This window comes from Eriocheir sinensis, chromosome 60 (genome assembly GCF_024679095.1).
Source record: "Eriocheir sinensis breed Jianghai 21 chromosome 60, ASM2467909v1, whole genome shotgun sequence".
Classification (NCBI taxonomy): Eukaryota; Metazoa; Arthropoda; class Malacostraca; order Decapoda; family Varunidae; genus Eriocheir; species Eriocheir sinensis.
The window spans coordinates 6,188,301-6,210,506 of record NC_066568.1 but is presented as its reverse complement, the minus strand read 5'-3'; the positions used below and the strand labels follow the sequence as shown (position 1 = coordinate 6,210,506).

General features: G+C 43.2%; 2 protein-coding genes across 6 annotated transcripts; both read left to right on the top strand.

Annotated features, from left to right (window-relative positions):
- Positions 1-2,038: 2,038 nt before the first annotated feature.
- LOC126985828 (heat shock 70 kDa protein cognate 4-like) lies at positions 2,039-5,076 on the top strand. Its single transcript, XM_050841261.1, has 3 exons — positions 2,039-2,228; positions 2,595-2,766; positions 3,033-5,076. Exons 2-3 carry the CDS (start codon positions 2,596-2,598, stop codon positions 4,791-4,793), a joined length of 1,932 nt encoding a protein of 643 aa, XP_050697218.1. The 5' UTR covers positions 2,039-2,228; position 2,595; the 3' UTR covers positions 4,794-5,076.
- Positions 5,077-7,825: 2,749 nt separating this feature from the next.
- On the top strand, positions 7,826-21,931 carry LOC126985823 (transmembrane and ubiquitin-like domain-containing protein 1). 5 transcript variants are annotated; one of them, XM_050841256.1, is made up of 5 exons: positions 7,916-7,973; positions 11,062-11,188; positions 11,639-12,485; positions 14,473-14,695; positions 15,628-21,931. In XM_050841256.1, exons 3-5 carry the CDS (start codon positions 11,698-11,700, stop codon positions 15,895-15,897), a joined length of 1,281 nt encoding a protein of 426 aa, XP_050697213.1. In that variant the 5' UTR covers positions 7,916-7,973; positions 11,062-11,188; positions 11,639-11,697; the 3' UTR covers positions 15,898-21,931. The 5 variants fall into 5 exon arrangements, with proteins under 5 accessions (XP_050697209.1, XP_050697214.1, XP_050697213.1 ...); XM_050841253.1 differs by having other exon boundaries at positions 11,612-12,485; XM_050841252.1 differs by lacking the exon at positions 11,062-11,188 and having other exon boundaries at positions 7,826-7,973; positions 11,612-12,485.
- Positions 21,932-22,206: the final 275 nt, after the last annotated feature.

Here is a 22,206-nt window from a genome sequence, read left to right as displayed (position 1 = left end):
ATCATTTGATATGAAACTCTTTGAACTGGCCGATTAAACAAACCACTCTCTGTCCCCCTCCCATAAAAAAAGCATTATTGTTTACTAGGTTTACGAAGCATTTCAGTCAAGAAAATCAACTGCCATTAAGTTTTGTCAAAAATATCATATCTATGTGATGATATAATAAGCAGAAAAAAATCAAAGCATGATGTAATACAAACAAGATTGCACCTGGACGATATACATTAATGGAGCTAGACATGTGATGATAGACACTTAGTGTGATGAAATTACATGCTGTATTTCACATCACAAAATCAAGCCAAGTGTCATTGTAGCACATATTAGGTAAGGCAGACACCAAAAGCTTGTTACATGAGCAAGATTAAATATAACAGGCAAAACCCACAATAAAGCAGTGCATACTGTTTGGTAGGGCAAAGAACAAAAGCATCCAAGTATAATACCTGAAATAAACTATGACAGACATCCAAAGCTTGTTAGCTGTTAGTCTGATTTACAACAGGCAGAACCAAGAATGGTGCATTATATGCGATATCTGGCAGGGCAGATAAAAAAAGGTGGCAGACACCCAAAGCTTGTTAAATGTATATGGAATGTAAATGTATATGTATATGGCTTGTTAAAGAATATAGAAAAATTTTCTTGGCATAACAAGAGTAAATAATGGCAAACATCCAAAGAGTTGTGGCATTGTCATAATTTTCACGACAAAATACCATCAAAATCAATCAATCAATTTGTTATACTAAACATTACCAAAACATTTTTCAACATGCTGCAATAAATTAGAGAGCAGACCTCACATGCAGGATAGATTTTCAGCTTCAGGTGTAGTGCAGCTGACTTGCCTGATGAGCGAGCCTCCCATAACTCACTCTGCGAGGGGGGGTACCTCTTTGGCCTACTGGTTAAGGAGTGGCTCTCCTGTCTCGCTTTTATTAAAATAACAAAATAAATTTATGTTGTTAAGTTGTTGTGAAACATCCAACAGATGCTCCCTGCAAAATTGACAATTATGTTTTTTCAAAAAAAATTTCTACAGGTCCAGCCAACTACATAAAACAGAGCATTGACCTCAGCAGGTGGCATGTTTTCTACTGACTCCTCAGTGTCCGAGTCAGTATATTTCCTCTTCACAGATGTTGTCCATATACAACGCCTTCGTATGGAGCATCCATCTCATGTATGGGAGGGCTCCACCGCAGCGTTGCATCACTTTATATCTTCTATTGATATTTTCATGCTGACAGCTCTTCTGAACTTGTGAGAGAGAGAGAGAGAGAGAGAGAGAGAGAGAGAGAGAGAGAGAGAGAGAGAGAGAGAGAGAGAGAGAGAGAGAGAGAGCGACAATTTCATTGTTTCTTTATTATAAAATTAATGAATAACCTCTCATACTGTAGATATGTGTGTGTGTGTGTGTGTGTGTAAACGTCCGTGCATACACATATTGTGCACTAGCGTTTGCACACACACACACACACACACACACACACACATTTGACAAGGATTCCATAATGCAAAAAGTCATGAAATTTCTTCCATAGTCTTTGTTGTTAAGGTTTAAACTATGTCTAGAAGAGCTAGAAGATACCAGAGAGAGAGAGAGAGAGAGAGAGAGAGAGAGAGAGAGAGAGAGAGAGAGACGATTTCGTTGTTCTTTATTATTAATGAATAACCTCTCATGCTGAAGATATATGTTTGATGGTCATGCACTGCAGCAAAAAGGTAACACATACAGTACGACAGGTTGACAGTGTCAGCTTTGCCTCCCTTAGCGGCGTCTTGCAACTGACATCTCTGACGTAACGGAGGAAAACTCGGGAAGCAACGAGTCGCTGGGGATGCAGTTCGGGCAGGTAATTGATATCTATATCTATATGCTATAAGCATTATGACAGGCCTATCACATTACTAATTACTAATGTTATGCCCCAGTGTTAGCAGGGCCCGTGGACCGTGCCAGTGGCCGGGAGAACCTTCCCGACTGTTCTGGCGGGCGGGCGGCGCGGGGCGGCACATAAAAGCCCGGCGAGGGGGCGGGGCGGCATCAGTCCCCAACTCAGACGAGCCAAGGTGCGACAAACAGCGCGAGAACACTGCTGACTACTCGACACTCGCAGAGCTTACAGCTAGCTACATTGTTCCGTGAACCAGTGCCACTACTGTGCACCGCACGTCTTTGATTGAAGCTACAGAGGTTTTCTTGCACCAAACACAGACAGGTAAGTCAACCAGCCTCAGCGTCGATGCTAACCACTTGTTGTGTATGGGAGGCGGATACTTGGCACTGGAGGGGCACGTGTGTTGTTAGGGTCGGCTGGATCACTCAAGGACTGATCCCCATGATAAGGCAAGGAGCTCACGCAGAATATCTTCCTGTAAAGGTTTTGTTCTTTTTAGCTCACAAATGCGTGATGGCTGAGTGCTAGTGATACTGGCTTGTGCGGTGAATACTATTATTGTGCATTGTTAATTCGTGAAGCTGTAGCCCGCCAGTACACATTTGGCAGGAAGTTATGATGTAACAAAACAAACTTGTTTTTGTTGCGTACGTGTTAGTGTATTGACCAGCGTCTCGTTCCCCGCAGAATGCCAGCGCCAGCAATCGGCATTGACCTGGGCACCACCTACTCGTGCGTGGGTGTGTTCCAGCACGGCAAGGTGGAGATCATCGCCAACGACCAGGGCAACAGGACCACGCCCTCCTACGTGGCCTTCACGGACACCGAACGACTCATTGGCGACGCCGCCAAGAACCAGGTGGGTACACACACACACACACACACACACTTAAACTAACACACACACACACACTTAAAGTAACACACACACACATACACACACACACACATTCTCACACAGGTACATCTACACACACACACATACACAGTCTCACACAGGTACATCTACACACACACACACACACACACACACACACACACACATCTAATAATAATATGCAGCATAATAACAGAGATGCTACAAAAGTAACTCACTGCTCATGATTTTCCGTTTCTCCCCAACAGGTGGCGCTGAACCCCACCAACACAGTGTTCGATGCCAAGCGGTTGATCGGCCGCAAGTTCGAGGAGCCGTCGATCCAGGCGGACATGAAACACTGGCCCTTCGCGGTGGTGCCCGAGGGCGGCAAGCCCAAGGTGAAGGTGGAATTCAAGGGCGAAACCAAGACCTTCAACCCCGAGGAGATCTCGTCCATGGTGCTGACCAAGATGAAGGAAACGGCCGAGGCGTATCTGGGCAGCGCCGTGAAGGATGCCGTCATCACGGTGCCCGCCTACTTCAACGACTCTCAGCGGCAAGCCACCAAGGACGCCGGCACCATCGCCGGCATCAACGTGCTGAGGATCATCAACGAGCCGACGGCCGCCGCCATCGCCTACGGCCTCGACAAAAAGGCGGGCGGCAGTGTGGCGGAGCGCAATGTTCTCATCTTTGACCTGGGCGGCGGAACGTTCGACGTGTCCATTCTGAGCATCGACGACGGCGTGTTTGAGGTGAAGTCGACGGCCGGAGACACTCACCTCGGGGGCGAAGATTTTGACAACCGGCTGGTGAACCACTTTGCCCAGGAGTTCCAGCGCAAGTACAAGAAAGACTTGAGGACGAACAAGAGGGCACTGCGTCGTTTGCGGACTGCCTGTGAGAGGGCGAAGCGCACGCTGTCGTCGTCCACTCAGGCGAGCTTGGAGATCGACTCTCTGTTTGAGGGCATTGACTTCTACACGTCGATCACACGCGCCAGGTTCGAGGAGCTGTGCTCTGACCTCTTCCGTGGTACTCTAGAGCCCGTGGAGAAGGCCCTGCGGGACGCCAAGCTGGACAAGAGCAGCGTGCACGACCTGGTGCTGGTGGGCGGGTCAACCCGCATCCCCAAGATCCAGAAACTGCTGCAGGACTTCTTCAACGGCAAGGAGCTAAACAAGTCCATCAACCCCGACGAGGCGGTGGCGTACGGCGCCGCCGTGCAGGCCGCCATCCTGACGGGCGACCAGTCCGACGCCGTGAAGGACCTGCTACTGCTGGACGTGGCGCCACTGTCGCTGGGCATCGAGACGGCCGGCGGCATGATGACTGCCCTCATCAAGCGCAACACCACCATTCCCACCAAGCAATCGCAGATCTTCACCACGTACTCCGACAACCAGCCGGGCGTGCTGATCCAGGTGTACGAGGGTGAGAGGGCGATGACCAAGGACAACAACCTGTTGGGCAAGTTTGACCTGACCGGCATCCCTCCGGCGCCGCGGGGAGTGCCCCAGATCGAGGTGACCTTTGACATCGACGCCAACGGCATCCTCAACGTGTCTGCGGTGGACAAGTCGAGTGGCAAGCAGAACAAGATCACCATCAACAACGACAAGGGACGGCTGAGCAAGGAAGACATCGAAAGGATGGTGAACGAGGCCGAGCAGTACAAGGAAGACGACGCCAGGCAGCGAGACCGAGTGGATGCCAAGAACCGGCTGGAAGCGCTGTGCTTCAGCGTCAAGTCCTCCATGTCGGAGGCTGCGGTGGCGGAGAAGTTGTCCGCTGACGAGAAGCGCTCCATCGAGGAGAAGGCGCAAGAGACCCTGAACTGGCTGGACGCCAACCAGCTAGCCGAGAAGGAGGAGTACGAGCACAAGATGCAGGAGCTGGAGCAGGCGTGGCGTCCCCTCGCCTCCAAGATCCACGGGGCTGCTGCTGGCGGCGCTGGCGGGATGCCCGGCTTTGGCGCCGCCGGAGGAACCGCAGGGCGAGGACCCACTGTGGAGGAGGTGGACTAAGCCAGCAGACTGTTGCCATATCTTCCTAATTAGGCGGCAGAAGGGGACAACACTTGGTTCAGATTCTCATGAACGCTCCATGATTCTCTATTTAAAACATAAAATTTGCCCTGTGATGAGCAGCTTAACATTAATACTGTATGTCATGTTGATCTTTCCATTTTCTATCACTATGTTTGCGTGGATGTTTAGGGTATTTATTGACTAGAAATGTAAAAGAACTTTAAGTTCACACGGCCAATATTTTTTCATACACAACGGAATAAATATATTTTTTTGCAAATTGCTGTTTTTAACCTTGTTCAATGTTCCATTCCTGAGGTAAGACATTCATTTTCATTTTCCCGCTTCTTAAGGGTGACAACGCGTGCATGGAAGCATGAGGTCAAGTATTATGAGGAGAGATTTTCCTCGTTTCCCTCGCGTACAGGACAAAACCCAACATTACACAATCATGACATACACAAGACACTAACCCCACGTCATGGCATCTGTTTCCCGGCCAATAATTTAGTCCGACCAGCATTTTCAATTCCTCCATCTACTACATCCTCTGTTCCTTAGGAAAAAAAAAGTTGCATACCTAAAGTGGGCGACGGGAACCTGCAGGTGTCGCCGCTGGAAATGGGTGGGGGTGAGGTGTGGGAAGTCCTCAGGTACGGATGAAATAGGCGCGCTACCATGGCTGCTGGCGTCACTCATCACAACACAGCTATAAAAAAAAGTCTATCGATTTTAACTTGAGTCCTTGGGCGCGACTCAGTCGTTCTCTTTCCCTCTAATCCCAAGCCATTCTTAACACCATGCAGTCGTATTATGAATAAATATATGTTCCATAAATAGATAACGTACAGACTAACAGTGAGACATCGCCTTGCGCCGGTCTTCGCTAGATCTGTAAAGAATGGAGGTTTCCCCGGCCCAAGCCACAGGGCTCAAGTTAAAGTCTATGGACAATAGTGGGTTGCGGGACGCGCCAGAGAATACAGCTACCCATGAAGGTGCAGTTATCTCACCGAGTTAATTACACACTTATAGACTGACTGAGATACACCCTTATGGATTGGGCATACTACTACCGCACTATTTACTGCCTGGTATCGTAGATTCATGATGTGTTCATGAAAACAGTGTCTATTTACACGACTCTTGCATGTTACGTATATTTGACAGTAGTCTAATTAGTTTACGGTCAGGTCGTTATATATTAGGATAAAGTCCCGTCCATACGAATATACATTGTCTGCAGACACTGAGTAAACTTACTGTATAGTGTATGGTTACTGCGATGATACATAATTAAATTTACTAACCTTTCTCCATATAGCCTGTGCCCAATGGAAAACGTATTCCTTTGATTTCAGCGTAAGGCAAAAACTCAGGCAAGACTTTCCAAATTGGTTTCTCATAGTCAACCGTTAAAGCATTGAACAAAGGGCTCATTTGGTAGACTGGCTAAAAGTTCCCGGAAGACCTTTTGGCAATCACTTTTCTTTCTACCGGACTTTATGACAAACAATAAGGGCACCTGTTTTGCATAATCTTCTGCTCTCACAAAAGCGTTGACTGTCATCAGCTGTGTCAATGGGTGCCTGAACAGCTGAAATGTGCCATCAGTGTACCATGATTTAGCCTTTGTTAGATGTTATACTTGTGTTGTTGCGAGGATCAGGCGGCGGCGTTCACGATTCGTATACGTCAGCTCTAAGGAAGTCGTCGGGAATATGAGCTGCATTAAGTTCAATTTTTAGGTCTTTTGGCTCTGTCGGTCTTAACTTTTGTTTCTGCCTGTTCGCTGTTCTTGCCAAGTGCTCGGGCATATATAGTGCGTTTCCCATCACTTGTATATAGGAGAACATCATATCCAGTATAGCAGACGCTGGTTTAATTAACACTCACATTGACATTGATCCACATTTATACTTACACAACGCAAACAGCCAACGTACTCGTAACACACAAAACCAAAAATACCAAACATATCAACACTGACGCATACAAGCACTCATACTTTCCACCAAGGAGACTACTATAGTCCACCGTTGCCAGATTGTCGTACTCACCCTCCACTGTTTGCCGATTTCCGACCCCAAAAGCTGCCTCCTCGACCCCAATAACTGCCTTCATATTTAGTTATCGTTAAAATGGTTAATCATTGGTGTTGTTTGGCAATGGCTATGGCTCAGAAACCGGTAAATACGAGCTCTGAGTACGATAATCTGGCAACGGTACTCTCGATCCTTCCTTTCCACGCACCATATACGTGACCGGAACAGCCTCCTTCAATAGGTTTTAGGCTCCGGTACAATAGACTCATTCAGAAAGCAAATACACACTTGTCACCACAACACACCAACACCAACAATTACACTTGATTCATTTATAATTCCCTCCCCTGCACACTCGGCTCCCCTGTCCCCCAATTAACAGCCAACATAAAAATTAGAATTATATACGTTATGCGCACTGATAGCTGCCCTGTGCACTATTACCAAGATCAAGAACAACCATAAAATATAAGAAAAAATAAAGAAGTTACTGAATAAAGAAGAAGAATTAAAAAAAATATGAATGTTGAAGAACGATGAAAAGAATAACATTTAAAGATTATATATTATAGAAGAACAACAAGAAAATAAGACGTAATACAGAAGCACAGCGATGAAATATAACAAAATACGAACGTGTGGAGATAAAAAGAAGGAAACTAACAATAATGAAAAAAATAAATAAATGAAAGAATAACATTTGAAGATAATATAAAGAAGAACAACACCTAAAAAAGACGCAATACAGAAGTACAGTGAAGAAATATGACAAAATACGAACGTGTGAAGATAAAAGAGATCGAATGAAAAAAATAAATAAACGAAAATCATGCAAAGAATAACATTTAAAGACAATATATAGCAGAACAACACCTAAACAAGACACAATATACAGCATAGTGAAGAAATATGACAAAATACGAACGTGTGAAGATAAAAAAGAAGAATGAAAAAAATAGATAAACGAAAATCATGCAAAGAATAACATTTAAAGACAATATATAGCAGAACAACACCTAAACAAGACGCAATACAGAAGCACAGTGAAAAAATATGACGAAATGCGAACGTGTGAAGATAAAAAGAATGTAGTGACGTCATCAAAACACCAGCGAAGGAAAACATGGTCATGGTGAGAGCCTTATTTTCCCCTTTATCAACCTTATCTATCCCTTAAACAACCCCAAACCTCACCAGACGCCATTAAATAAACCCAAGAGCATATAAAACCACAAACACCCCCTGGAAACGTAAGATAAGGGCTGACTTATGTAATGGAGGACGACGTGAAGGGGCTGGGGCAGGGTAGGGACTGGATAGGCCGTGATTTAGACCCTTTTCGTTGGCAGGGGTGGAGGGCTGGGCTGGCAGGGGATAGGAGGATATTAATGGGCTTGGCAGGTTTGTAATGATGATAGGCTGGTAGGGCTGTATGGGGGCTTACTAGGGGTGTGTGGCAGGGGTGAAGGGGCTGGGCTGGCAGGGGATAGGAGGATATTAAGGTATTATTCTAGTGTTTGCCCATACTCACCCCTCGCAACCAAAATTGGCTAGGGGGCCATTGAGACTTTGCGAAATGCGGTGGTAAACATGAAATGCGTCACAAATGCATAGTTTTTGAGCTATGGGGGGTTGAAAAATACCCTAGATGTAGGGAAATTCCTTACAATTAATTAGATGTTGGGAAATTTCATACATTCCGGGTTTTTTTTACAACGTAGTACGGAAACCACGCAATTTCACTCACTCTCCATACCAAATGGGGGGTTCGAGGGGGGCGAAGCCTCCCCGTTAGCAGGTTGTAAAGTTCGGTTGGAGTAGTTTAAATATGCTCCCCCACCCAAATACCCCGACCTCCCGCAGGTCTCCCAAGATCGTTGGGGGAAGGGGATTAATTCGGCTTCTTCTATACTTTTAAGTACTTCTGCCTTCATATTATGGTTGAGGGACATGTATTTTGTTTTTTGAACTCTATATATGATATATGGAGGCGTATTATCATATTCTGGAGGCGCGGAGTCAATATCCACAATCACCTTGTATACTGGGAATACGAACCCGTGAAGCAGATTCAACATGCGGTCAGTAAGGATTCACACATTCGAACAGCTCGGGCAGGAGGTTCGAGAGGCTTCACTTGCTCTAGAACCCGCAGCACTGTTTAAGGCGTGGCGTTGGACGGATCAAGGCTAGCCGGTGGTTTTGCTTGTGTCAGTGATAAACAATGAAGATACACTGTGTTTGGTGCCACGGACTCTACTTAGAGGACAGAAACCTTGCGATGAGGTGACACATGAGTGTGATGTAGGCGGTTCATGTGAGCGCAGATGGCCTCCTGCGCCATGCCAGATGGTGAGGTGAGCATTGTTTGGTGGTTTCACTGCGCTTCTCTCCCTAAACAAGCTTGGGGATCCAGTGAGTGTGTGGTTTCCGTATGGGAAACACTAAATTCGTCTCAAACGCTCATTTTTAGTGGTGGTGGGAGGAAAAGTCCCTAGATTTACGGAATTTCCCTAGATTAGGGAGTTTTTATCCCCCCCCCCCCCCCACTAAAAAAATACGTGATTGCGACGGATTTGGTGTCCCCCACCCGAAATCCCGTGTTCCCACCAGGTCCCCAGGCTTGTATGGGGGGAGGGGGGAGTATGGGCAAACACTAGAATTTTACCGATATTAATGGGCTTGGCAGGGTTGTAATGATGATAGGCTGGTAGGGCTTGAGAGGGGCTAGCTAGGGGTGTGTAAGGGTGAGAGGCAGGGATGAAGGGGCTGGGCTGGCAGGGGACAAGAGGATGTTAATGGGCTTGGCAGAGTTATTTGGATCCGTATGATAATGCGCAGGGCACCTTTCAGGTGCATAACACACATAGGCTGGTAGGGCTGTATGGGGGCTAGCTAGGGGTGTGTAGGGGTGGGGGGCAGGGGATAAGAGGATATTAATGGGCTTGGCAAGGTTGTAATGTTAATAGGCTGGCACAGTACCTAGCCCAGCACCTTGTTATTATATGAATGGCTCCCCTATTCACTTTGTTGACTGCATCAGACTTGGGACTGTTGATAGACACCACTCTGAAGTTTCATCAGCATATTCGTGTAATTACCAATAAGGCTTCAGGTATAGCTTCTAACCTTTTGAAGAGCACTGTCAACCATGACTCCTCATTTATGCTTTCTCTGTATCTAACCCACATTCACCCAGTCATTGAATTTTGCTCAGTCATTTGACACACCGGATATGAGGGAGACCTGACACTGCTGGAAGGGGTTCAGCGTCGCTAGACTAAGCAAATCTCTGGATTTAACAACATGGAATACAATGCACGCCTTGCTGCACTTGGCTTATTCTCAGTGAGAGGTAGGCTGCTCAGAGCTGACATGATTAACCTGGTAGCTGCAGGGATCATGTTTCTTAATGGTCCCTCTAAGCGAGAAAAATGAGAAAAAATCACCCCTCACACAAACCATTTCATAATATACTATATCAAAGCATTTGTGATCAGTTCATGCATCATTTATTTTTGGGGGCTTATATCATGGCACAAATTTGGCCTGTCACTGCTACATGGTAAAGCCACAAATTTGGCCCGTCGCTGCTACCGGGTTAAAGTGTGGAAAATATTTATATAATGGACTCTCACCTATCTGCCCATCTGATGTTTTCCAACTAGCGGGAGATGCCAGGACCCGAGGCCATGCTTTTAAAATATTCCATCAATGTATTCATATCGAGTTACGCAAAAGATTCTTCCCTAATAGGGTCATCAATCTTTGGAATGCCCTGCCTTCCTCAGTTGTGTCAGCACCTAGCCTGTCAGTGTTTAAGAGATTACTAGCGGCACACCTGGGCGATAAGCTGTATGAATACTAACATGTACACCATGGACAATGCCCCTAGTGCTTACAACACACTTCCCACAGTGTTTTAAATCACAAATCTCATTATTGTTAAGTCATCTCATATACTGTGGCATGTTGGCATGTTTGGAGCTCATCCTGGTAAGGGGTGTTTGGCAGGGGCTGAGGGGCTGGGCTTGGCAGGGTTATAATGTTCATAGGCAGTAACATTGGGGCAAAAAGATGTGCTCTGATCATTAGATTGACAAGACTGGAAATGTAGGTAGGTAGGCCCTTAATCTAATACCAGGTAACTTAATAAAACTATATAATCATAATTTTAGTTTACCGTAATGTACATAAAGTGCGTGTGTTGTGTATTTCAGGTGTGTGAAGAGAGAGGCATTGTGAGTGGCAGAAATAATAATGATAATGGTTTGCCTTCACCCTGAGGCATACAAGGTCAAGATATACTTCATGCACCCTCTCGTATCTCATCTCCTCCTTAACCTGGTAGGAGCGACGGGTCAAATTTGTGGCTTTACCGTGTAGCAGCGACGGGCCAAATTTTTGCCATGATATAAACCCTCTCAAAATAGATGATACATAAAGTGATCACAAATGCATTGATATATATTATGAAATGGTTTGTGTGAGTGATGATTTTTTCTCATTTTTCTCGCTTAGAGGGACCTTTAAGAAACATGATCCCCGCAGCTACTCGGCTAACTAACTGCTCCCTGGTCTAATGAGTCTATGAAGTGTGTTTTGACTCGGATAAACGTTAAAAATAGTAGTAATAATAGTTTTCTTTCTCACTAAGGCCTATAAGGTGTGTTACATATGTCCTGCAGGTGTGTGAAGAGTGAGGTGTTGTGAGTGGCTGAAATACTACTAATAATAGTAATAGTAATAATAGTTTTCTTTCCCCATAAGGCCTATAAGGTGCGTTCTGTGCCTCAGGCGTGTGAGGAGTGAGGCGTCGAGAGCGGCCGCGTCAGGAGGGCCCTCGCAGCACTACCATGCTGAGCTATGAGGCGCTGCAGGACGTGCTGACAGCGGCGGTGGTGGTGGCGGTGGTGGCCGTGGTGGTGGCGGCGGCCTGGCTCTCAACAAGCGTGCGGGAGCCGTTAGTGGCGACGGCGGTGGTTGTGATACACAGCAGTGGGGCCGTGGAGGGCGGTGGGGGGGAGGGGGGCGAAGGGAGTGCAGCGGAGACTAGTGATGGTGGCGGGGAGGCCATGGCGGCTACCCCAGAGGACAGTGAAAAGGACAGTGAGGCCACGACCTGCCCTGCGGAGGAAGGCATGCAGGCCACTGACACCCCCCCAGAGGCCGCCCTGCCGAGGACTCAGGAATGTGCGACAGGAGGAGAGGTGAACGCTAGTGCCATGGGGGGTAGTGGGGGGAGTGAGGGGGAGAAGTGCGACACCCCAGGGCTAAAGGAAACCACTGGGGAGGAAACGGCTGGTGATGCCCTCCCGCCACCCCAGTCTAGTTTACCGGAGATGGAGGTGCGGAGGCGGAGGCTACAGCACTTTGTCTCCATGGGGGGGGCGGCCACTAACTTGGACACTTCGAGCCCAGTGGTGGATGAAGCAGACCAGAAGCGACTGGCAGATGCATCACCCGCCTCAGACAAGGTGCAGGGAGTGGATGATGAGAAGAGGAAGGAGGTGGAGGAGGAGAAGGAGCAGGGCAAGGAGGAGCCCAGGCCGCCGGGAAGCATTAAAATCCGCCTCAAGTTCTTGGATGAGACGCAGCGCCACGTGTTTGCCCAGCTGACAGAGAAAGTCGGCTCTTTTAAAAGGTAAGTGATTGCTTGGTGGTCTTGTTTTTTCTTAATCTGCTTCCTTTATTATCCTTTACTCACATTAATACATACTTCATATCATCATCATCATTTCATCGACGCCTGCTCCTAGGAGCTCCCACCAGGGGATGGCCACGACAGAAAAGTTTCCATCTTTCTCTGTCTAGACACTCCCTCCTTGCCTGCTCAAAGTTTCTCAAGGATCTTTCACCCCTCTCCCTAATGTACTCCTGCACCCTTTCCCTCCATTTCACTGGAGGTCGTCCTCTAACATTCCCTCCCTCTATCTCACTCACATACACACTTCTGGTCATCTCACTCACCTCCATTCGCTCCATGTGGCCAAACCACTTTAAAGTCTGTCGCTTCACTTCTTCCACCACTCCACACTTATTCCCTTCACCCCTGTGACACATTCCAAAATGCTCATACGCACTTTCATTATTCACTCCATCCATTCTACTCGCACCACAAGCACTCCTCAAGTAACTCATTTCCACTGCCTGCACTCTAGACCTCTGACTTTCATTCCAGGCCCACGTTTCACTTGCATATGTGAGGGTTGGTACTATTATTGTATTTCTCAAATCCCTCTTTACCTCCATGCTCACACTTCTGCCATTCATGATTTGTCCCAAAGACCCTACCACCCTTCTTCCTTGCAATGCCCTTTCTCTTATCTCTCCCTCCATACCACCATGCTTACACATAACTGATCCAAGGTAGGTACTTAAACTCATTGACCTCCTCCATTTCTTCACCATTCAAAATTATTTTGCATTCTTTTTCACATTCAATTCCCACCCTATATGGGCATACAAAATCTACAACCTCCCTTCTACTCCGCTCACAAACCATCACTTTACTTTTGTTGACATTTACTTTCAACTTTCTCCTTTTACGTACACTATCGAAAACACTGACCAGATTTTGTAAGTCACTTTCATTTTTTGCATTGAGCAATGTGTTATCAGCAAACAGGATTGAATTCATCACCCACTTCCTTCCCTCAGCATACATTTTTGCTTCAACTTCCCCAACTTTGCCCTTCATTTCTCTCATAACACCATCCATATAGATATTGAACAACCATGGTATGACACACCCCTGCCTGAAGCCCACTTTTATCTCAAAATGTTCACTTGTTTCTCCACTAATTATGACACATGCAGATGCATTCTCATAGAAAGACTATTGCACTAAGCAGTTTTCCTCCCACACCATATATCTTTAAAACATCCCACAATGCAATCCAATCGACTCTGTCATAAGCTTTTTCCAAATCCATGAAGGCAGCGTATAGTTTCTTTCCTTTTGCTATTATTTTTTCTACTACCATCCTGAAGGAAAATTTCTGGTCCACACATCCCCTTCCCTTCCTGAAGCCTCCTTGTTCTTCACTGATTTTCTCTTCTGGAAACCAAAACTTTACTTAGCTTAATACATACTTTACTTAGATTAATACATATATACTTTACTTAGATCAATACATACTTTACTTAGACTAATACATACTTTACTTAGATTAATACATATATACTTTACTTAGATTAATACATACTTTACTTAGACTAATACATACTTTACTTTGATCAATACATACTTTAATATCCCTTATTTAGATGAATACATTGTTATCATTCATTATATAATAGAGAGGCTATAATGCAGTGTTTTTACTCATTATAGAACAGAGAAGTTAGTTTGTTATTACTTATTATAGGTTAGAGAGGTTTCACTTGTTGCCTACCACAGAACACAAAGGTTATAGTGTTGTTACTCATCATGAAATTATAGAAGTCAACATCTTTTTACACATGCAATAAATTTAAGCTTTTTCACACAGGCTATTCCGACCTCTTTTTTTCACCTCAGATAAATGTACGTTTATTTGTATGTCTTCTTTACCTCTTTTCACCTCTTTCCGCACAACAATAAAACTAAGATCAGTCAACCAACACATTTTTCTTCAACCCCTTAACAGACAGCACTTCTCCATCGAGCTGGACGACAACCGACGCATCCGGCTCATCTTCAACGGCCAGCTCTTAAGCCGAGATTCCTCCACACTAGCCCAGTACGGCCTCTTTGATAACTGCGTCGTTCACTGCCATGTGTCACAGCCCCAGCTCCTCCCTCGCACCCCAGGCCGGTCGGGGGAGGCTGCAGCACAGGAGGAGGAGGACGCCTATGTCTCCAGACTATTGGTAAGGGTCAAAGGTGTATATGAGGTAGTGCAAAAGGAGCTACCAGATGTTTTTTAATAGTTTTATAGCATACAGACTATTTTCTATTTCATTGTGAGTGGCAGAAATAATAATGATTGTAGTTTGCCTTCACCCTGCGGCATATAAGGTCAAGATACACTTCATGCACCCTGTTATATCTCATCTCCTCCTTAACTAACTGCTCCCTTGTCTAATGAGTCTATGAAGTGTGTTTTGATTGGGATAATGTTAAAAATAGTACTAATAATGGTTTTCTTTCACACTTTTATACAGGTGAAATTTTCTTGAGTCTTGAATATACAGATAACAAAAATAGTACTAATAATGGTTTTCTTTCACACTTTTATACAGGTGAAATTTTCTTAGGTCTTGAATATATGGATAACATTTTTTCTTTCTCCGAACATCCTCCTGGACGTATATCTGGGGTTGATGTTTCTGACAGCTCTCCTCCTCCTAGTCTAATCATTCACATCATCTTCTGACAGCTATTTCTCTCTCAAATCCTGGGGGCTTCATGGTGCAGTGGTTAGCACACTCGGCTCACAACCAAGAGAGCCCGGATTCGATTCCCGGGCGGAGTGGAAAAATTTGGGCGGCTTTTCCGATACCCTACGCCCCTGTCCACCCACCAGTGAATGGGTACCAGGTATTAATCGGGGGTTGTGTCCCGTCTCCTGGGATCTGTTCCCTTCTCCTATAACTCCTTCCCCTTCTGTCTCTCTCCAGCATATGACCACAGATGTTGCGCCGACTAAACGAAACTATCCTAACTCTCAAATCCTTCATTATGCAGCCCATCCACCTTCACTTTGGCCTTCCTTTCCTTCTGTCCTGTCTAGTCATCACTCTTCTCTGCATAACAGTCTACAGTCTACAGATCGTTCGTGTCATCGTCTCCCCCACCTTAGGCGCCGCTGCTGTACGCGGTGATGGTGGTGATGTGGTACCTCCGATACGAGTACGGACACCTCTTCAACACCATGTCCACCATCATCCTGCTCTTCCTCACTGCCCTGCTGCTCATCTCCACCTACCTGCTCTACATCACACAACATGTGCCTCAAACCGCCACTGCCGCAGCCGCCACGCCTGTATCCGTCACCACATCCTTCTCCACATCCTCCTCCACTTCCTCCTCCGCTTCCGCCTCTCCGCCCTCCGCTGCTGCCTCTACGTGAGTCTAGTGTGGCCTGTCGGGTGTCTAGGGATAGCATAGTGGTTTGTTATTGTAGTTGCTGCCATCCAGCCTGTCACCCGCACCCCAGACTAGTTCCTGATTGGGTGATGTTAGTCTGTTGTTGTGGAAATAATTGTGTGTGCTGGAAATTTATCTCGGGTGAAAATGGTCAGAAGAAAATGCCAGATACGTCACGAACTTATCCTATGCATGTGTGAGAAGGCGTTGAGAAAGAGAGCTACGTAAACAGTGAACTTGTCCCAGGTGTGAAAAGTGGTTAGAAGAAAGAAAATACAGATGTCGCAAATTTATATCATGTGTTGGTTGGCTGATGTTAGTTTCGTTGTTGTGCGGAAAGAGGTAAAGAAAACATACAAAAACGTACATTTATCCGAGGTGAAAAAAAGAGGTCGGTAAGGCCTGTGTGAAAAAGCTTAAATTTATTGTGCATGTGAAAAGATGTTGAAAAATTACATGAACCATAAAATTATCTTATGGTGAAGAAAAAAATAACTGAAAAAATATATACAATCTGCAAAATCATATATACTTCACATGCTAACAAAGCTCGGAAAAAAAAAATTAAAACATAAACAACAAAATAACTTCATATGTTAAAATAGAAAAGGTTGTAAAAATAAAATCAACCTAAAAATTATCTCACAACACAAACCATTTAAAATTATACCCTATGTAAAAAGACGCAAATACTATGTCCACTACTTTTCTGGGTTAGGGGTCAGGGAGGGGGGTGGCAGGGGCGGGCGAGAGGGAGTGGAGTGGCGTAGGGGACTGACTGACCGACTGACTGGCTGGCAACACACTACTGCATTATTATTTTTTGACATAGGTGTGAGTCGTTGCATCGAAGCGTGCTCTCGGAACACACGCACAAAGCCTTTCTGAGGTGATTTTACTTATTTTTGTTTGTTTGTCATCACGGTTTGCAGGAAGTGAGTGTGTGATGATGGTGGAGAGAGTGGTGGCGATATGATTGTGTAGGTGATGGTGATGATGATGGGAGTGGTGTTGAGGTGTTCACAGGTCCTTGCCTCACCCGCTGCCTGTCTGTCTGTCTGTCCGCCGTACTTATATATATAAACCCGACGGAAAGTTTGTATTTTTACCATTCTGTCCTTCTTCCTAATTTATTATGTTTTGTGATAATCATTTTAAGAAGGGATAATAAGAAGACCGTGTTTTTGTGATAACTTAGAATACGTCGCTTTTTGCTTTTCTTTATTTTTTTTTGCAGTAAAGGAAGCAGATGAAGAATATATGAAAACAAAAAAAGTAGAAGAGTGTTGGGAAGGTTACAGTCTCTCTTTTTTGCCCCTCGTTCCGTTTTCTTTACCAGATCAATGAATAGGGTGCTCTTTTTTATTTTTCTTCTTATTTATTTTACTTTATTTGACTTTATTTTACTTATTATTTTAATTTATTCTACTTAATTTTACTTTGCATTACTTTACTATATTTTGTTTTATTTTATTATTATTATTTTTTTTTGCCTTGAGCTGCTTCCTTTGATGTAAAAAAAATCAGTTTCGCTCTTAAAAGCTGCAGCAATTACTCTATTATCATTATTATTACTATTATTATTATTATTACTGCCTTGCTCTATGCACATTTAAGAGTGAGAAGAATGGGAGTATAATGGTGTGTTTCTATTGTTTTTGTCTATTTTTATTTTTTTATAATGTACAGTTGTATTTAAACCTTCATTCTTCAAGTTATTTTCCTTCCTTATTTAGTTTATGTAAGTTACCCACTAATCCTTATCCTCATCCCTATCCCTGCACATAATTAGAGGTGGTGATACATAATTGTTTTTCTAATCTTTATATATTTTCTCTAAAGCTTTGTTCTTTTAAGTTATGTGGTTTGTTTTAGTATTGTTTTAGGCCACTCTCCGTTTGCTATCCTTTTCCCTTCCGCCAATTAGGAAACCGATTAAAAAGTGGTATAATTATGTTTTTTCTGCTTTGTCTTTTAAGGACAAACAAAGAAGAAAAAATTTATATACCTAATTGTTTTTCCTATTTTTTTTACGTATAGTCAACTTCCAGAATGTTTTATTTCATTGAACCGTAGTTTTTATTTGCTGCCTTTAGTCATTTATCCGCTCATTTACGTTTACACTCATTTATACAGAGATGTCAGTTCATGCAAAGATAAAAAAAAATCGACAATTCTAGCTATTTTTTTCGATAATTCAAGATAATTTCCTTCGTTCTCTACAGTGATTCATTTCCTTCCTTTCCTTTTGATTCATTTACCTCACTTACTCATTACAAAGACATCAGTTCAAGTAGAGATCATTCATCCTTTACTCTCCGCTGTATTCACTTCCTTCATTCCTCTCGATTCATTCACCTCACTTATTACAAAGACATCAGTTCAAATAGACATTGCTCATCCTATATTGTTTGCTTCCTTCCTTTCCTTTTGATTCATTTACCTCACTCATTACAAAAGACATCAGTTCAAGCAGAGACCCTTCATCCTTTATTCTTTGCTTCCTTCCTTTCGATTCATTCACCATCTCATTCATTACCAAGATATCATTATTAGCAGGAGTCAACATATTTCATGCTTTTTATTTTCTTCTGTCACATATCTCATTCACTCACTACTATACAGATTAAATGGGAGAGCTTCAAAAACTTGCTTCTATGCAGAGGGCGCCATTCTTCATACCATCCTTGTGTCTAGAGCAGAGGTTCCCAGGCATTTGGTTGAGAAGGATTGGCTGGGAGGTTGCAGTCTTGGGAGAAAGATTTTTATAGCTTACAGTTTTGCGATTGTTTTCTGTGCCTTTTTCTGCTGGTGGTGTTCTGATGGTGTGTGTTGAGAGGGAACATATGGGTGTCTCTTGGGGCATGTCAGGGCTGGGCTTGGGTGAAAACTAGTGCATTAGAGGTGTGTGAAACGAATGTCTGAAATTAGGGGTTGCGTGAAAAATGTGATTAAAATGAAAATTGTGTGAAAATTGTGAAAAATCAAATGGGGTTTCACAGAACGGATTATGAACTGGTTGGATATGCAGTGATGACGCACTTCAAGGTTGGATAGACGCTCCCTAACCCCAACTACCACCAAATAACCTAGATGTAGAATTGACATGGAGTGTTACAAAAATCAATTCCCTATACAAAAGATCCACAATATTCTACCATAAAGGAATTTCGGGGACATGTTAATTACCCGAAAAAACACAATTATGGTCAAAGGGTCTCAAAAACAAGAAAAAGACAAATGATAGGAACTAGAGGAAGAGAAGACTTAAGGTATTATCGTGCCTGCTACTTAGAAATCACTCTGAAGGTCCCCCATTGAAACATGTCAGATTGTTTTACGTTTATGTTCACTATGTTCTCCACAGGGGTTTGTTCTGACTCACTTTTCTCAATAAGAGTTTTTTTGTTTATATTTTTTTAGCTCATACTTATTGAATATGGTGTTTTATATACGTGTAGTTTATCCGAGGTAGTTTCGTTGCTCTCGCCAAGTTTTCCGTTTGTTTCATTTGACACATTGTTGGTTTACTGTATAGTTTTCCATCATCTTTCTTGGATAGTTGAGAGTGCATTCCATCCGCCATGCCAACACCACTCGCACTTGATTTTTCAAGCATCATATTAGTCCTCATCAAATATATCCTGCCTGTCAATATATACACTTAATATACCCTTCCAGACATCCCTTCCATCCCTTAAGTTACTTCTCTTCCCCTTATTCCCCTTCCTTCGTCCTCCCCTTCCCTTTCATACTTACTCTCTTCCTCTCGTCACCAATTCCTCCCGTGTCATTCAGCCCAAGGAAATATTCATAAAACTTCCATATGTCAACAGTGGTTTATATATTCACTCATTTTCACCCCTCGTAACTCTTTTCATAGGAGCAGTGATTTGCGGGCTTTTTTTTTCATTATTGTTTTCTTTTTTTTGCCCTTGAGCTGTTTCCTTTACTGTAAAAAGAAGAAACTCAAAATTGATAATGTTTTCCAAAGTATTTTTTCCTCAGTTGACGTTGAGATCTTCTTGTTCTTCTTCTTCTTCTTCATCTTCTTCGTTTATTGTCCGTCTTTCTCCCATTCTTCGGGTTGGACTTGCGATGATCCTCCTCCATCTTGCTCGGTCCAGCGCTAATCCTTCCTCTATTTCTAACACTTCTGAGCCTTGTTGACGTTGAATTGACAATGACGATGATGACAGTTATGAATTAGCACTGTGCGTAGGAATTGCCGAGTCTACCCTGACATTCAACCTATGTCAACCGAGCACCTGTCTTTCGGAAACAGGTAGAGCGACACCACCAACAGCATTTTTATTTTTTTATTTTTTTTTATTTTTTTTAGATCGCCTGACGAGATTTTATTTTTTCATTTTTTCATTTATTTTTTACACAGGCTAGGTTTGCCAATTTGTACTCGCTGTCATCGTCCCAATTAGTACTCAGAGAAGGGAGAACGCTTACCATTATGTGCTTTGGGGGCGTCAAGGGAAGGGGTAGTTGTGGAAAATGGGTTGTCGGTGTTATGCTCATGGAAGAATCAGTCAGTCACTCGTTTATTCTGTAATTTACGCTAATTAAGTCGCCTAAGTTTGATCATGCAATAGAAACATATCGCTGTATTTCTCTCATTTTTTTCTAAGTATAATTCGTTCATATTTTGTAGTTTAATTCACTTTGTTCACTGTTCGATTTTCTGTTACTCAAGAGAATACTGTATTTTTTCTCAATTTCATATATAAATTTCATTGTATGTATTGTTTGTATTTCACACTAATTACAGTAAACCCCCTTGATATCGCAGTTCAGTTTTCGCGGTCCCGATATTTTGCATTTTTTTCTGTAAGACCTATTAATTTTGATATTGTGTATATTTTCACCATTTCGCGGCATTTCACATCAAGCGTCGCGATAGAATTGCCGTATGTACCGATTCAGCCAATCAGAGCATCGATATTTTCTCGGCCGCTGATTGGCTGTTGTGTTCTAGAAGCATCTCACTGCTTCGCATCTTGCAGGGAGAGAACCTGTTCACCTTGTTCTGTCTCAATATCTTTTATGTGTTTCTATTGTTTTAAAAGTGTGTTTAAAGACCTTAAAATGCTTTTAAAAGTACCATAAAAGTTATAAAAACATGCCTAGGGTATTTAAATAGAGTATTTCTATTTCGTGGATTTTCACTTACCGCGGGTGGGTCTGGAACGTAACCCCTGCGATGGAGGGGGGACTACTGTACATCACTATGCCTAATTTTGTGCTACTCAAGACAATGATTTTTTTTTTTTTTTTCTCAGTAAGAGTTTGTTCATTTTTTTGTTTATATTTTTTTCTGCTCATACTTACTGAATTCATTTACTTGATTCTGCACTTTTCGCTACTTGTCTTTAGGTAATTTCAGTTCTTTTAGTTCTAGTTTTGAGGAGTAGAAAATTATTTGTATATTCATCTGCTTACACTCATCAAATCACTGCGTTCGACTATACAATTCAGAACCACACTCTTATTACTCTTATTATTTTGCACTTTTCTCTAGATTTCTCCACAAAATTTCAGTTGTTAGTTCTAGTTTTGAGGTCTTGAAAATTATTTGTATATTTATCTGCTTCCACTCATCGAATCTCTGCGTTCGACCATATGATTCAGAACCACACCCTTATTACTCTTATTATTTTGCACTTCTCTCTAGCTATGTTTTTAGATAATTTCAGTTCTTTTGGTTCCAAGGTCTAGAAAATTATTTGTTTAATCATCTCACGCTCATCAAGTCACTGCGTTCGACCACACGACTCAGAACCATACTCTAATTTCCCTTCCCTATGCGAGTACTAATTGGGGTGATGCGTACAGACTGGCAAACGTACCCCCAGGCTGGCACCTTGCAAGACCCGACCAGCTGGAGCTTCATAGAGTGTTACCCACGGCTCTGTTTTGCCGGTACCTTACCTTACCTTACCTATCCTAAGCCGTTATTTATGTAGTCATGTTTATATACTCAAAATATAATTATTATTGAAATAGAATGTATGTTTTTCTTATATGCCAAAATGCTGAGGGTTTTTCTGTGTGTGTGTGTGTGTTTTTACATTAAACAGCTCAAGGGGAAAAAAAAAGAAAAAAATAATGAAAAAAAAGCCTGCAAATCAAATGTTTTTTTGTTTTGGGTTTATCTGGTGACTGATTTATTTTTTACTGTTTTTTTGGTCTTTTCCTTCACCCATTATATTTTTTGCATATTACTGGTTATTATTTTTTGGTATTGCTGTAGAATTTCTTGCAGTACATGTTTAAGGATGGT